General features: G+C 31.4%; 1 protein-coding gene across 1 annotated transcript; it reads right to left on the bottom strand.

Annotated features, from left to right (window-relative positions):
* Window positions 1-557: 557 nt before the first annotated feature.
* LOC128183161 (uncharacterized) lies at window positions 558-15,371 on the bottom strand. Its single transcript, XM_052852061.1, has 9 exons — window positions 15,347-15,371; window positions 13,687-13,759; window positions 13,269-13,425; window positions 11,683-11,774; window positions 5,292-5,463; window positions 3,519-3,632; window positions 1,799-1,858; window positions 1,640-1,700; window positions 558-1,319 (listed from the first exon to the last, which is right to left on the bottom strand). Exons 2-9 carry the CDS (start codon window positions 13,717-13,719, stop codon window positions 1,256-1,258), a joined length of 753 nt encoding a protein of 250 aa, XP_052708021.1. The 5' UTR covers window positions 13,720-13,759; window positions 15,347-15,371; the 3' UTR covers window positions 558-1,255.
* Between the last annotated feature and the right edge of the window lie 2,106 nt (window positions 15,372-17,477).

Raw genomic sequence — 17,477 nt, 5'->3', positions numbered from 1 at the left:
TACTGTGCAAATATTTTTCAATATTATTATTTCAATCAGACTAACGCATTTTAATGACATTCATGTATGATTGTAATTGTTTTAAAAGAATGCTATTTCAATATCTCTTTACTAAATATTTAAAACACGTGGATGTAGTCATGTACAGTACTATAATAATGCATTATTATTAGGTGGGGAGGAGTTTTATAAATGATAAAAATCGCGATTTTCATTGGGTTTTATAGGTGTTTATAACATTTACTTAACCTTTATTATAACCACTATAGACATTAGAGACAGTCACAACAAGTCGCACGTCCATTGCAGATCAGTATTATTATATCATTAAGAGTGCAATTGCGTCGCTTAATGACGTAAATGTTTGTATCATAAGGGGTGACCTTGTAGCTTTTTACTTGTTTGATTAAGCGTTAGGTCTGCTTTGCATTCGCGACGCTTAATGATAAAATTGTATCATTAGGCGGCGATTTATCATTAGTGGTTGATATTGTCAACTGTTAATGCAAGAATTTATAGCATTAGGGGTTGCAATTGCAACGCTTAATGATATTTGTATCATTAAGAGGCGTTTTATCGTTGGAGGTTGATATATTGCCCAGTCTGATTTTGCAAAAATAAAGATTAGCAGGTTTTTAGATTTTTATTACAGTACGTGGATCAAAAATGTACATTGAATGACAATGAAGATGAAAAAAAAAACTAAAAATATAAACAAAATACATGATACAATGTTTTAGCATATTTACAATAAAATATATAAGCATTAAAAAATTGTGTCAATTACAATGTAGTAGCTTTAGAAGAAATTGAGAGGAAACAGAAAACATTCTGTTTCAATTTTTTTCTTGTGTTATGTCAACAAAATTTTGGGACAACCTTCACAAATTTGCTGAAAGACTGAACATCTGAATTGCAATCATAAGCTAGCAATTGCGTATCTAAGATGTGTTGGAATTCAAAATTTACCGCATATTATAAAGCCATTAATACATACTTAAAACTTATCAGTTTTATCTATGTTATGTAATTTCAACAACAGCTGCGTCATTAATGAAATTAAAAGTACATGTATATGAATTGACAAATTTTTAAAAATAATATACAGGTAGTGAGAATTAATCATGCACGGGACAAAAAAGCGTCACAAAAGCAATAAAAACTTCCTATTTGGTCCAACTTCAGCATGTTACGATAAAATATTTTCTAGATGGCACCTGTAGATTAAACCACGAAAAATGGTAGTCTGCCCTTCTCAATCTCTTTTGATCCTGTTTTGAGTCATTTGTGGTCTTTCCACATTCTCAATGAATGCCATGCTGGAATGTTTACAATTTATGTGTTTGGTCTGATGAACGAAAGGTTGAATTACAAATATTTATTGTAACCCACTACTGAAATAAACACACAGGCAGCAACAAATCATTTGTAAATTTTTAGAATTTACAAAGCAAAACGTTTGCACTTTCATAATTTTAGCATTACACAGAATTCATTTATTAAATAAGTTGTAAGAAACATGTCATGGTCATAACATCAACAACATTATCTATTGTGTTTCTTTTAAAAAGATATACGGCAATGAAAATAAATCAGTCATTTTTTATAAACTGCATATACAAGAAGTAAATTAACGTACCGGCAAATGTACATGCAGATGACCAAACATACAGCCATGAGCACTGGATTAAACATTGGCCCTACAATAATGTGTATTAATAATTTGCTGTATAATAAGTTGTAAACATACACCAGTACATAAAAAGGAAATCGGTCTTTAAAGTAAGTTCATACTCACTATAAGTACCAATACTTTTGGTAGCTAGGGGCAGACATTCTTTTCCAATGTTTTTCAATTCTTAAAAAAAGAAAAAGAAAAGTCAACCTGTATGTTAGCGGCAGATCTGCAGCTCCTGGTCTGAAAAAAATCGGATGGACGACCTGGAAGCTACAGTGCCTCCCATGGTAAAACACTGCGATTTACAGCGCACATAAAATGCGCTAGTTTTGGACTGATTAACCTTATTTTCACTCAAATTCTGTGAAAACAATAAGTACCATAAAAAAAATTTCTGATTTTGTACCTAACTTTACTTTCCTCAGACTTCCTCCGAAACATGCTAACCGACCTCAGAAAAAAAGTATATCAATTCACGTCGAGATCGAGAGTCGCCACTTTTACAATGTAAACAAACTGCACCACTTCACTTTACGGGGCTGGTGACGGTGTTTCAGTAACAAACAGAACTAGGCCTACTATGTTGTCACCTTGTCCTTTTGCTACTAAACCGACACTCTAGAGCTTCAAGCGCAACAAGAAAACAAGAGATGACAAGTCCTTGACTGATACTAACACGTACCCAGTTCTAAATGCATTTAAGATTCCTCTCACAGACGTTGAAACATAGCTATCATCTAGAAGTCTCAATTTCTGGCGAACACTGCATGAGGTCGATGATAAAAAGATTAGAAAGGACACCAGAACATTTTTCCGAAGACTACGATTAAATGAACACTTCTCGCGAAAATACTCCAGCAAAGATTACATAGATGACCCTCCTCAGCGCTTGCAACTTAAGTTGTGCCGATCCAAAATACTTGGGAACCGGCACCGGCCAATGTGGAGCACTTGAGTCTAACATTGATGCTATTTAGTCAGACATTGAGAAGCTCCTAACCAACCAAAATTATTGACCATAGTCCTCATTAAACATACGTGGAGAGGAAAAGCAATGACAAGTTCTGGATGCACAGACTCAATTCATTGAGACCTGATGGCATGAACAAACAAATGGATTTCTCTAAAATGAATGTCTCATAGCCTTACATCACCTGACACCCATATAGTAATTATATGAAATATGTCAACTGTCCCTCTTTCAGTTATTAGTTTCCTTTACTACCTTTTATTTGTTAATTACTATTTTTATAACTTCTTATTTTAAATTATTTCTTTCTTTCTTTTTAATCAAACTCTTACCAATTATAAACTTAATAGAAAAATTCGGGTCTAATTCATAAGTGTCCTACGAGTTAACAACGGGAGTTAAAAGTTTCATTTATTTACTTGGAAGTCAATTTCTACTACTCTTGCTACTCTAGAGCATTCGGCTGCATTGTCAACACCTTCTTTAAGAATGTTAACTAGAACATTATATGTATATATATATATATATATATATATATATATATATATATATATATATATATATATATATATATATATATATATATATATATATATATATATAGCCTTGGTACAGCAAAAAATACTTAAATAAATAAAACAGAATGCGACAGTCCAAATTAAATAAATTTATTTAATTTGGACTGTCGCATTCTGTTTTATTTATTTAAGCATATATATATATATATATATATATATATATATATATATATATATATATATATATATATATATATATATAAAGCCTTGGTACAGCAAAAAATACTTAAATAGATAAAACAGAATGCGACAGTCCAAATTAAATAAATTTGTAAATATATATATATCATACCTTGCAATCTACTCTTCAAATCGTCATATTTCCTGCAATCCATGCATTTATCGTCTTTGCTCTGAACTATCATTCTCTGGTCAGATGTAACAGTTAACTCTGGGCAAGCATGATCTGTTCCAATGTAATTAAACACACATTACTTTAACTAGGGGGAAATATTACTTAATCACTTAATCAAGTGCGCAACAATGGCGTCTTACCATCTTATAGGCTGCTTAAACCATAGCTTTCCTATATTTAATACAATACAATGCAATATCACGTATAGAATAGTGTACACTAATTTGAAGCAATTAAAAATTATTTAGATATAAAGTTAGAATTCTCTTCATGTTTCGATCTTCACATGACCATGCGCGATACTGTATTTCATAACAATGGGGGGTGTACTCGGGGAAAATTATATATTCATTTTCCTTTTAAACTAACCATTGGTCCCCGGTCTTTGTACTTCCATGTATCCTACTAATCTTTACTTTTTGTAAATTTCCCTTATCCCCAATGGCAATAGGATGACCCCTTCCTGACCCAAAGCAGTAATGGCACGAAAACGTTATGACTTTATAGGCATTTTTGGATTTGAAAGCAAAGTTTTTGGAAATATCCACTCCATTGTCATGCATTCTTTCCCAGAAACATTCTATTTGAATAAGGATCTAGCTGGTTTTTGTTTGAACAATTATGAATTACAGCCCTTAAAAATTCAGCCATTGCTGTTTGATTTGTGTTAAATTTGGTTGAAATTTTCTTGTGGTTCTCTATAGGAGTGTAGCCATCTCTATAATTTTTTAAAAGTTTACAGATGGTCAGACTGGATGCTAAAATGATGTGTTTCAATACTGATTACCCTAATAAGCACTCCTGGTGCCCCTATTAGCACCCCTCCAGTTTATTTTAATAGTCAGAACTAGACTTTGGCCCGTGCGTGCACGGGTTGACATCGTATATGATATCGGACATTTACGAAATAGATACATCGACACACCGTATTGTTCCCATTTACATAATAAGCATTAAGCCTACAATTATTATAATGCTTTTAATTTCATTACACTCTGCTTAGTTAGAATAATCAGAATATATATATGACAAATGTGCAATGAAAATTCACACGTATTTGTAATATCGTTTTTGAGTTTATCCATGCAAATGTGCAATTGTGGAAACAAAAACTAAAGAGCCTCCCGTGATTTAGCGTGAATGTAATGCGCATGCGCAAGTTTGTAAAATCCGAAAAATCCATATGATTTCCGGATTTTTTAAAGGAATTTTCGTTGATTATTAAATAGCGAAGCTTGATTGAGAAAAAATAAAAACAAATTGGTAATCTTCTAGTGCTAATAATGTTTAAAATGTATAAAACAAATGACAGTACTCTTCCGATTTCTCGGTATTAAAGCTAAAAAATTCGAGTCTATTATTTTAATATAGTAGTATAGATGTAAAGTCCCTTCAGTTACCTAATAATAAACTTTTAGCTTTTCAATGAATTTTGATGGTCTTTACAAGGGGTCATAATACATAGCAGTTTTTAGCTCCCCATATATCGAACTCATCCAAACGTCTCTATTTAATGGAAATACATTAGTTAATTGGATTATCTTCTAGTGAAGGAAGTATAAGTTTTCTGAATTTAATATTTTTCAATGTCAACCTTCCTGCGGTAAAAACATATATTTTAACACAAATACCAAATAATTACCACTGTTTTGCAATTTTCAAAGCACATAGGGTTTTCATTACGCATACAAAGCTAGTAATTCAACATACCAGTCAAACAGAGGTTGTCAGTGCAGACAGTCTTCAGTTTTCCTCCGTTATTTGGGATACAAGCTTTAACAGAATGACACTGAAGTTGATGCAGCATATGGTTGCAACTTGTAAGGTCAGTAAAAGATGCATTTGATGAATTGTAGACCAAAGTAGGTGAACTAATACACTTCTGGAAAAAAGAAAATATATTAGTAACTAAATCCAGGGGCAATACCAAATGTCACATATAAACGTTTCTTTTTTCAGGTCAATAATTTGTGAAAAGGTTAATATGTCAACCTTTTATATTTGTGTGAGTTTTTTTGTTTGATTTAAACAGTTTGTAATAACAAGACATAATACCTAATAATTCTTCTGGGTATTGTAGTATTTAAATACATGTACAAACTATCCAAAAATGAGAGAAAATAAGATTATCATGAAAATAACTGTCAAGATTAATCATAAAACAAGTGTTGAATAATTAAGCTTAAATATGCAAATTAAGGTTTTAAAAAAAACATATATGATTAGAATTTTTTATTATCGTATATTAAATATTCTATTATTCAGAAGAAAAAAAGGAATCCAATTTTCACAAAACTATTTTTATTAGAAACCAATATACATATACTGTTGGTTATTAAGAATTTCAATAACTTTAAAGCGATATATATATATATATATATATATATATATATATATATATATATATATATATATATATATATATATATATATATATATATATATATTAAACCTTTATTGATAATTAACTTAAATAAAGCGCATGATGCATATGAAATGTATGCATGCTTGAGTGAAAATTAACCATAACCTTAACAAAGTGAAACCAATAAGGTCAAATAAGATGCAATTGAATGTTCATACTGTAAAATTAATTCATCAAATTTCAAAAATCTAATATCAGCCACAAAAAACTCCAGAAATTGACTATATATTGCAGGTTCGTCATTACTGTAAACTAAGCCCAGATCTACTCTTTATTTGCTTAGACTTCATTACATACAATGTACTCTGACACACATGTGCATGCATGCATGTATACCTTTAAAATGTTTGCATGTCCATCTCATATGTGTATCGAGGTTTCCAATAATTATGAATAAATTAAAACCAGGACTGATAGGGTCTGTAGGACAACTATCACGAGTATAATCACTAAAATGGTCTGTCCCCGTTTTGCACACATTTGAAAATTAGGTATGTGCGGAAATGGGACTTTGACCAGGGAGATAATTGCTTAATTGCTACAGTCTGTATAACAGTTCCTCGAAGGGAATTGCTACATGTAATAATATAAATAAAACATATCTACTCACAATTGATATTTACTTTTAACTTATATTTCAACATAAAAGTTGCATAAAACCCATTTACTTAATAATTGACATCTATGTTCTTGACTTTAATTTTATACTTCCAATTTGACATAAACATTTTTTCATTTATTTCTTTAAACAATGAAAATAACTGCAAAACTTTGGTACATGTATTGCTTTTATACTAAAATATAGTCACCTTAAAGACAGACTAGACGTTCCTCAATTTTATATGATTTTCCTTGATATTTTATTCCTTATGTATTAACATTTAAACATGTTAATTCCCAAAAAACTCAGAATACATTACCAAGCTTGTTTCGGAGCTAGAATATTTTGAATTTTCCTTAAAACAACATGGAAAATGCATTTGAATGCTTATAAGTAAAGTCATACTATACATTTTCAATTGAACACTTTATATCTGTAAAAAAAAATCATATTACATAAAAATATGATTATGAATTGACGAAGTGGAAATCTACCTATTGTGGAGATAGGAAAAAAAAGAAACAAGTGAAAAGCTGTCAATGTGACAGCAAACCAGGTTTTCTTTTATGTGAACTGTATCCATAATCCATGTCAACCCATATCCAGTGAAATGGTGTACCCTATATGCAATATTTTGTTCAAAAGCTGGTATTTTTTCATAAATTATCGGAAATCAAAATCCTACCAATATGCACACCTCTGATATATGTACAATTGATCTGCAAAAGAACAATTTCCTGTCTTGAAAACTGTAGGAGGAGTTATCCGTACAATGAGGGTACCCTCTATGCAATATTTTGCCAAAAAATGACTAAGTTCAAAAGCTGGTATTTTTTTCATAGATAATCGGAAATCAAAATCCTAGCAATATGCACACCTGTAATATATGTACAATTGATCTGCAAAAGAACAACTATCTTGAAAACTGTAGGAGGAGTTATCCGTACAATGAGGGTACCCTTTTGGCAGCAGCCCGCCCGCCATTTTAATAACCGGATTTTTCCTTCGGAAAACCCGGTTAAAAATGGAAAATAGGTCGAGTCTGACCTTAATACTTGATTCAAAAAATAAATAATGATTTATGTTTGGATGGGCATTCTATACAAGATAATATGTCGAGCTTGGATAAGGAGTAATTTTTCAATGATAGTGGCAGTTTGAAAGATTTGCCGTTTGAAGTGTCGCTATGCAATGTTCAAAATATTAAAAAATGAAACTACCCTAATGCCATAAGTTTTCTGTTACAAGTTAGAATAGAATATCAGACGTTAATGTGTAAATTTTTTGCTGACATTAATGGAGGAAATTTGTCTATTGAAAATACTTTTTATATTTTTATTTATCCTATATCTTCGATAATCGAAGAAAATTAAAATACTGTATGGTAATAAATCGGCAATTATATATGCTTGTAGAAATGTGAAGATTTTTCACGCTTATCTATCAAATGTAGACTGACGTCGTGTATTTTTACCCCTCTTCAGTTTGTTGTCGGTCGAATCAAAATCAAAACTTTTATTTGCGTTGGAATGTTTTGTTCCAGTGTAGCTATTGATTCGAAATTTGATTTGAGAAGTCACCCGCAATATGCTAAAGCGGTCATGTTAGATGAACTTTAGTCAAAGACGCTACTTCAAAGATTAAAATATTTTGTGACAAACGCCTATTTCCTTGTAAAATCTCCTTTTTGTTGATAAAAAAATACCAATTATAGACGGCGTACCCAAAATAACAGTAGTTTTCTTCTTTATTATATGATCATTTATTGAATGCACTGGCTTGGGACTGGCTGACAATTTACCTTAATTCATTCGTATTTTTATTCAATGTAAATGGACAAAAAATGTAAAAGTTAAAATCATTTATCATTATTTTTCTTATCAATGAGTGTATAGAGTGACAGTGATTAATCACAAAACACATCAAAATATCTAAATTCTTCTTGTTTCGTCGTTAATGCGCGGCTAAAACACAAGTAAAAATCCAGGTAAAATTTTGGTTTGAAAGCAGAATATAATTGCTATCACAACACATTTCACACTTATTGTTCTACACCCAATTATTAAATGTATGCAATACGGGAACACACGACTAAAACACATGTTACACAAAATTACAGATTTCTGAAGTAAATACCAAGCTTAAATATAATGTTATTTTCTATAAATCTTCTCTATAAATAAAGATAATGGAAAGTTTAGTACTCAAAATATGAACCACAATATTATATTATTAGAGAGTGTTTAAAGTAATGTGCACAGCAGTTAATTTTGCATATTGCATCGAATGTTTAAAATAAATGTGCTGTTTGAGACAGTCTTTAACAAAATTGTACTTAATAATACTTGAAGTTCTGATTTATTTACCAGTGACAAAACGAAAAAACGAAATTGATATATATTCATCATATATTAGTGACTGCCTTCTATTTAACAACAAATGTTACTTATATTATTAAATGATAATTCCGATTAAGATAAGTGACTAATAGATGATTTCAAATGTACCAATAAACGTTTTCTGTGTGTTTTATTGTCCAATTGCGGGCCATCACTACGTGATTTCATTCAAGTGAAAATGCAAATTAAACTGTGCTTTTAAAGTTTAAGCGAATAAACAGTAAAGAATGAACAGAATAGAAAAGTTTACTCAACAAAGTGTCAGTCCTCATAGGTATGCATGGTGCTATCAAAAAGGAAAACAAGAGGCCCATGAGCCACATCGCACACCTGAGCAACAATAGGTATGATAAATTCAGATTAACGGAGTCACAATACAAACTATCTGGACAATATGATATAATTCATGTAGATCATGTATAAATAGAAGTCAGTTTTTTTACCCTTGATATTCTTATGCGTGTAATCCAGTCCCTTTTCTAACATGATGATTTTATGGTCATAACACATGTTGAGCATTGCAGTTCTTAAAAAGATCCTAAACAATTGTTTATATATGGTATATAAACCAACATCAAACTCTGAACCCCTTGTGAGGCCCAAGAATCGTCCAGGGGCCAAAGTCTAAACAATTTTTAAGAATCAGCAATTTGTCAAATTATTGAATAAAAGTTAAACCATATATAATAACTTTTCAGTTTTTTGTGAATAATTAAAATATTCTCCTTTGTAAAATAAGATCCCTGAAGTGGCCCCGTCTTACTCCTCAAAATTTGAAAGAATTTGAATCTACATTATTTTAGGTTGCTTTCAGTAATGTTACAGCTTTGTGCTTTTTAGAAGAAAGATAATAATTTTAAAACATTTTCTTTTTATATTTCAAATGAATGTAAATTTTTGCCCCCTCCCCCCCAGGTGTGACCTTATCCTATCCTCGGGGATTATAATTTGAACAAACTTGACTTTAACCTACCTGTTGATCCTTCCACACAAGTTTCAGCTTTCCTGGCTGATAAGTTTCTGAGAAGATTTTTAAAAATTTACTCTAAATATTCCTATGTAAAAGTTCCCCCTCATAGTGGCCCCATCCTAACCGTGTGGGTCATGATTGTCACAAATTTGAATCTACATTCCCTGAGGGTGCTTCCTCACAAGGTACAGCTTTGCTGGCTGATTTGGTTTTGAGAAGAACAATTTTATATAATTACTCTATATATTCATAAGCGTCCTTTCGACCCCCTCCCCATTTCGTCCCCACTTTACACATGTGGACTATAATTTGAACTTAAATTTACAATATCTTACGATGCTTCCACACAAGTTTTAGCTTTTCTGGCCTTTTGGTTTTGAAGAGGAAGACTTTTGATAAATATCAACAAATTTTTAATAAATTCTAATCCCCCATAAAAGAAAGCGTGGTTTTTCATTTTTATAAACTTGAATCCCTTTTACCCATTGATGCTTTGTGCTAAGTTTGGTCGAAATTGGTCAAGTGGTTCTGGAGAAAAGGTTAAAAATGTAACAAGTTTACACACAGACAGACGGGCGTACAAGACAGGCAGACGCCGTACAAAAAGTGATCAGAAAAGCTTACTTGAGCTTTCAGCTTAGGTGAGCTAAAATGATGCAAACGATTAACTTGAATTCCATTAAACTGCGAAAAAAAATGATTTTTTTCTGCTAGCTTGCAACTAAACGTCTTGCAATCTGATTTTTATAATGATTGAGATAACAACAACACTTCCTCACTCATAAGCTGGACTGCAGTTTAAGAACTCATCAAACCACATTCCAAGATTCTCTACATCTTACATACCAAACACCTGTATTTAAGTCGATCTGTAGTAATGAATAACCTCTCTTTGAGTGTTCACTTTTCGTTTTGATTGCCAAGAGAAAAATTGACTACATGATTTTTAAAAATAATAAATCATCCAGAAGCTCTTCCAAAATGCAAGTTGTTTTCAAAATCGAACCTGACATCTTTAATATGGTGACCATCTTAAAGAGCTTCACTTAAGTAATAAATATTAGGATGAAAAGCATTTCAGAGGATTTTGCTTTAACCTTAACCTAAACTTTGAAAATTTTTTGTTAATATAGAACTTTAATTCATGTCAGAATGTATTTTCAGTATAAAGTCAGTTGGAGATAACCCGTGATATTAACTGGATTTTGAAGAGATCTGCCACGACCATCATATTTGACATTGAAACTTAGTTAGTGGTCACTGCAAACCTTTTACCCAACAACTATGTTTATGGAATATAGTAATATGAAACTTGGTATGAAACTTAGTTCATGGTCACTGCAATTCCTTTATCCAATAGTTCTGTTTAAGTAAAGTATGGGCTAGACAAAGGGGTAATGAGAAAGAAGTTTTGCTCAGGACAAGTTATTTTTGGATAGACGGATAGACGTACAGACAGATGGACATCTCAAAACCTTACCAAGCCTTAGAATTTGATATGCTTGATCTCAATCCCATTTTACATTTTTATATATTAAAATTGTCCAGTATTTTCTTATCAAATTATAATTTTATAATTCATCTGATGAAATTCATGAGGGTACAAATACATACAAATATTGCCGAAGTCCATCTTAATGACATAATTAAAGTACAGTCATGAGCTGAGTAAAACTCCCTAGATTATAATTTCAATTTGCATGTACCTGCTGTCCTTGTTTGCCATATTCAAAGGGATTCCCTCTAGCATAAGGAAACCACTGCAGTATCAGCAGAGCAGAAAATAGTTGACCTAAAACTTATAGAAATTTATCATCTGATAACATGTAAGACTCCAAGTACCAATTGAAAAATACTCAAGAAAAAGAGGACTCGTGAGGTGCATCACTAAACTGAATTACATACATTTTCATACTTTGTAATGCTTTGTAAGTGCATATATATATTGTTATGGTAAAATATATACTTAAAGCTATCACCTAAATGCATAATATCAAAAGTTTAATACCCCGAGGGAAAAAAAAGATTAGAAGAGACCCAAAGGCAACATCTCTTACCTCAGCACCAAAGCCATAACTCTGATCAAATCAGCATTTCAGTACGAAATTCAAAATATCTTCACAAATTAGTACTGAATATTTTGCATAGAGAGTTAAAAACATCTGCCAATTTTATCCGTATTTTTATGGTAAATATCAAGACCATTTTCTTGTTTAAATGTTAAAAAAAAAATTTATCCCTCTTTAAAAACCCAACCTCTTTGATGCGCCACTTTTCTCTAGGGAATCATGGTTTTATCGACCTTCAATTTGCACAACCTGTGCCTTCATACAAGTATTTGATTTTTTAGCTGATAGCTTTTCTAGATGATTTTAAAAGGTTTTTCTCTGTATTTTCCTCTGTATGAATTTGACATCCCCCAATGTGGCCCATCCTATCTTGGAAATCATAATTTGACAATTTTCAATCTAACCTACCTGAGGAGGCTTCCTTACAGGTTTGAGCTTTCCTGGATGTATGGTTTTTGAGAAGAAGATTTTAAAAGATTTTCTCTATATAATCCTATGTAAAATTTTCCACAATCGTGGCTCCAATCTACCCTCGAACGATCATGGTTTGATCAATGGTTTGATTTTATTTAAATCTGGACAACATGAGGATGCTTCCATACAAGTTCCAGCTTTTCTGGCTGAATTGTCGTTGAGAACTTTTAAGGATTTGTTCTTTATACGTCCCCCTCATTGTGGCCCCAGACTATCCCCGTGTATCATGATTTGAACAAACTTGATTTTACAAAACCTGAGGATGCTTCCACACAAATCTAAGATTTCTAGATTAAACGTTTTTCAGAAGAAATTTTTTAAGGCCTTCTCTTCATATTCCTATGTAAAAATGCGACAACAACAGTAATCCAATCCAAACCCCTGGGACTATAATTCATACATCTATATTATCTAAGAATGCAGTCACCCAAAGTTGAGGTTTTTTTTTTTACCAAATCGTTTTTGAAATTTTTTTTGAAAAACACCAACAAACAAACAATAATTCTAAATCATCTCACTTTTAAAGAGGGTGTTACACTTCATTTGAACTTGACTTCTTTTCACCCTATCATGCTTTGTTTCGAGTTTGGTTAAAATCAACATAGTGTTTCTGGAGAGAACAAGAAATGTGACAAGGTTTTTGACAACTACAAAAACAACACAACGGTAGACAACGGACAAATCTTGATCAGAAAAGCTGACTTGAGCCTTTGGCTCAGGTGAGCTATATCTGAAATGTTAGTCTTTACCTTTTTTTGCAATTGTGGTACCAGTTTGACCAGGATCAGAATACCTGTAACTTTTTGTCACAGTGGTTTCATCACTTTTCTCAACATCCTCTCCATTATTCTTTACCTCTTCAATTTTTGATTTAACCTTATATGCGTCATCACTGTCGTATAGGTCCTGAAATTAAACAAGCAAGATTTGGGTACATGTATTACATAAGCAATACATGTACCCAAAAGGCACCCAATAATTAATAACTGCATGGGTTAAGGAAATTTTGACCAAAAATGTAGAAAAATTAGTATAATATTTAGAGTATGCGGGAATAGTTTAAAGAGATGATGCAAAAATTTCTTTCATGAATGGAATGAAACCGTCAACAACCTAGCTAGCTCCTACTTTTGAAAAACAAATATTGACGTAAACTAGTTTTGTTACCAGAGCACCACATATTGTGTCTTTAATCTCCATCTCATGTTGGGATTTCAAACTCTGGCAATATGGCACAACTCTACAATACAATATAATTTTATTCTTTGTACAGATAAACTGTTGAATAATTTTAAAACATTTTAATTGATTATAGGTATAAAGACAACACATGACTTGATATTGATAATAATAATACTATATTTTCATCTATCGCGTATGATTTCCTCTATTTCTTACGGAAACTTAAAGTTATTTCATACTCTATAGAAACAGCTAGACTGAAATTTACACGTCCTTTTTATCGATTGGTCGAAATATAAAACGACCTATGAAAAGTCACGGGCTGCACGAGATAGTAATTTCTTTTTGCTAACGTGATGATTTACATTAGGGGTAATTTAGTGAATTTTACTTACATTTTACAATTATTATATAAATTTGTGAGAAAAACGACGTAAATATAAACATTAAAATGCTTTCTCTGATGATTCATGCGGATTATTGCAGTAGAAATTAGGTTAATATAATCATTGTTGCTCGAAACACAGTAAACATTTTTGTTATATGAAGCTCACGCCTCTGCTTTTATATTTCAACACAACATGTCTCGGATTCCGGGAATTTTCTCCAATATTAATAAAAACTCGCACTTGATTTCTTAAATATCATAGGAATAAAAATCAATTATAACAACAGTTACAACCATCAAGCAAGTTTGTGTGAGGTAGGACAAGGTTTTGTTATTATCTCTGGTTATAATGGAGAACAGACTTTGTTGTATTTAAAGCTTGACTTATGTTTTTTAATTCAAACTTACATGAATTATAAAAGCTGGCCAAGACAACATGTTCTTCCAACATTCAAACCTGCTTTGAACAAGCTAACAAATTTACACCTGTCCCAGAATCCAGATATTATCAAGACTGAGGTCATACATTCTGAAGCTACCTTTGTATTACACATCAATAACTGCAAGTCTGATTGGATACAAACCGGATTTATTTCATTATATAACACGCTTCAAGACTACAATTCAAACTAGTTTAAAATCTTAAACATGTTAAAGCATCTGTATATTTAAGATCGCTCTCTATATCTGAAGATAGGTCGAACTATAATTCAATCATTTACATGGTAATACAAACCATACAAGTTTGACTAAATAAGGATCATTATTTATCTAGATAAATATATGATCTGCTCAAAACCAATGGCTAAATTCAAGATCCTTTTTAGCCTGCTGAGTGCATTAGTATCACAAGATGCATCTCATCTTTCCAAATTTGTTAAAGATAGAACAAGCAATAACTTAAAGATCTGTATAGCTATAAAAGGTCACCCGCTCCAAAGAATTCAATCTACACTCAATACCTTAACCTCCTCCATCATCTGAGGATCCGATCTACAATACAGCATCAAAGTCTTTTAAGTCCTTCAGGATACCCAGAGGAACCATCCTTGCAAGTTTGGAGGACAGAATCAGTAATAATTTCGATTTAGATTCCAATTTCGGAATTAAACCATGTCCGGACGCGGACGCTGAGGGTATAGCATAAACAAGCTTTCCCAAATTTTGTATTAGTAAGCTAAAGGATTCACTCATGCAGAAAGTTTCATACCAAAACATTTCCTTGTCTCTATGAAATGAAGTGTTTTATATACTTACAAGCAAGTTTTTTCATCTACACTCTGCAGCTGAAATATGTAAATTCAAATACAATAAACATCCATTTGGGGATTACTCAGTATAAGTAAAATATTGAGCATGCTGCCTAATTTATTTCAATATTTTAAACAACAAAAATGCTTATATGATGCTTACACTGAGAAGAGATTTTCATGCTTTAAATATATTAACCGGTATGGAGTTTTCAAATTTATAATACTGCAATCCAATACTGTAATACTTTGTCTAATTCAATGCATTAACTATTTTCAATAGGACCCATTACCGGTATCCATTTGAATGGTCAATGAAACTTGCTGGCCAGGGTTCCTCAAAACAAAAGGCCAACAGGCCTTGACCGTTACCAGAGTAACTTAGATTATCATTTCATGGAGTCTCATGGTTGCATATTATAAGCTTTAATTTTGAGTCTACTCCCTCATTCGAGACTCCTCTAAATGTCCTTTTACTGTTAGCCCCGCTTTTATTATATCATGTTTGTAAACATATTCAATTCATAAAAGGGGAGGGTCGGGCCAGGAATCTTAGTTTATCTATAATTTAGCCCCAGGGGTGGGGGTAAAGGCAAAACCTGATTAAGAACCTGGGGGAATAAGCCGAGGCATATGCCCACAAGTGGCCACAACCCTAATACTAACATGTTTCAAATGACAATCACGTATTTAGTAAAATATGTGTATAAACTTCAATTTTTTTTTTATTCCTGTGCTTACATATCTCTGAAGAATTCATTATGTGCATGTACATAGAATAAAGAATTCCAATCTTTTATCCATAATTTGAACCCCCTCAATAAAGTAACATTTTTTTGAATATTACAATTATAAAGATAACTGATTTAGCGCGTAACTAAAATCTAAAAAATGATTAAGCGCATGTGTTTAATTCATAAGTACGCAATTTTTATACTTACTTTATATCAAACGAGTTTTCCGAATTTAAACAAAGTAAACAAAGATATAAAAAATATTTAACATCATTCATTAGAATCGAACACCTATACCTCAACATTTTTATGACCCATGAACTCTTCCCTAACCGCTACACCACGGAATCACATTTTTAAATTCATTCAAATAACAAACTTAATCTAGTATGGCGCAAAAATAATTCGGTCTTGGTCGTTTGATGATCATTCTGAAAATTGAAGGGAAAAAACTTGTAGCATAGAGTGGATCATAGTACCATTTTTTGAAAGTTAAAAACGATTGACATTTATATGTTGTATTAGTATACGTTCTTAAAAAGATGGTATGATGACCCACTCTATAAAAAGTATAGTCTGAACATCCGATTTTATTAGCATTTAATTACTTAATTAAAATATACATATTTTGATGTCTAAATATCAATTAGATATAAAGTCAATTTTTTAAAGGTTTTGGCAATACTGAATGCAAATGATAACATGTGTTTAATAAATGTAACAAAGATGATATTTGTAAGGAAATAAACTGTTGGTTTTTAAAATTGAATTAAGTGGATTTTTTTGTCTCGGCTAATCCCCCCCTTCCCCCCACACTTTCTTTTGGTAAAAAAAAAACTACAGGCCTTAATAGTCACTTGTCAATGTAAAAATTGAAAGCGGATTTTATATATATATATATATATATATATATATATATATATATATATATATATATATATATATATATATATATATATATATATATATATATATATATATATATATATAAGGGGGGGATTAGCCGAGACAAAAAAATCCACTTAATTCAATTTTAAAAACCAACAGTTTATTTCCTTAAAGTGTGTTAAAGTTAAGTTTACAGCCATAATTGGAATCATGCTCCGACTGGTAAAAAATAAAGGTAGAGAATACTACAGAATATCGAAATTTTCAAACCGTATTACAACTAAGCATCATAGTTTTTAGGTGAACTAGATATTTTTAATTTTAAATCATTCGAGTCGATATCAGTTTAGATTCGATCCGTTGTGGTTTAATTTCGAGAACAAGCAATATTTTTAAAAGTTTGCCTATTTAATTTGATTTAAATTCTGTGTTAAAAAAATTGCTTTAAGCTTATACTTCCTCTCCACAAGACACTTCTATTTAACAGACTTTATCCATACTTTTGAAAAATATGAA

The sequence above is a fragment of the Crassostrea angulata genome, chromosome 5, assembly GCF_025612915.1.
Source record: "Crassostrea angulata isolate pt1a10 chromosome 5, ASM2561291v2, whole genome shotgun sequence".
In the NCBI taxonomy this organism is placed as follows: Eukaryota; Metazoa; Mollusca; class Bivalvia; order Ostreida; family Ostreidae; genus Magallana; species Magallana angulata.
Note: the sequence above shows the minus strand (reverse complement) of the source record. Positions and strands in the feature narration are given on the sequence as shown.

Excerpts from the sequence above, each read along its gene's own strand:
- LOC128183161 (XM_052852061.1), bottom strand. The coding sequence starts at position 13,719 with ATGGAGATTAAAGACACAATATGTGGTGCTCTG. Across the intron at positions 11,775-13,268 it reads TACCACAATTGCAAAAAAAG|TTTTAGGTCAACTATTTTCT; the intron begins GTAAAGACTAAC and ends AATTTCTATAAG. Across the intron at positions 5,464-11,682 it reads ATGGCAAACAAGGACAGCAG|AAGTGTATTAGTTCACCTAC; the intron begins GTACATGCAAAT and ends TCTTTTTTCCAG.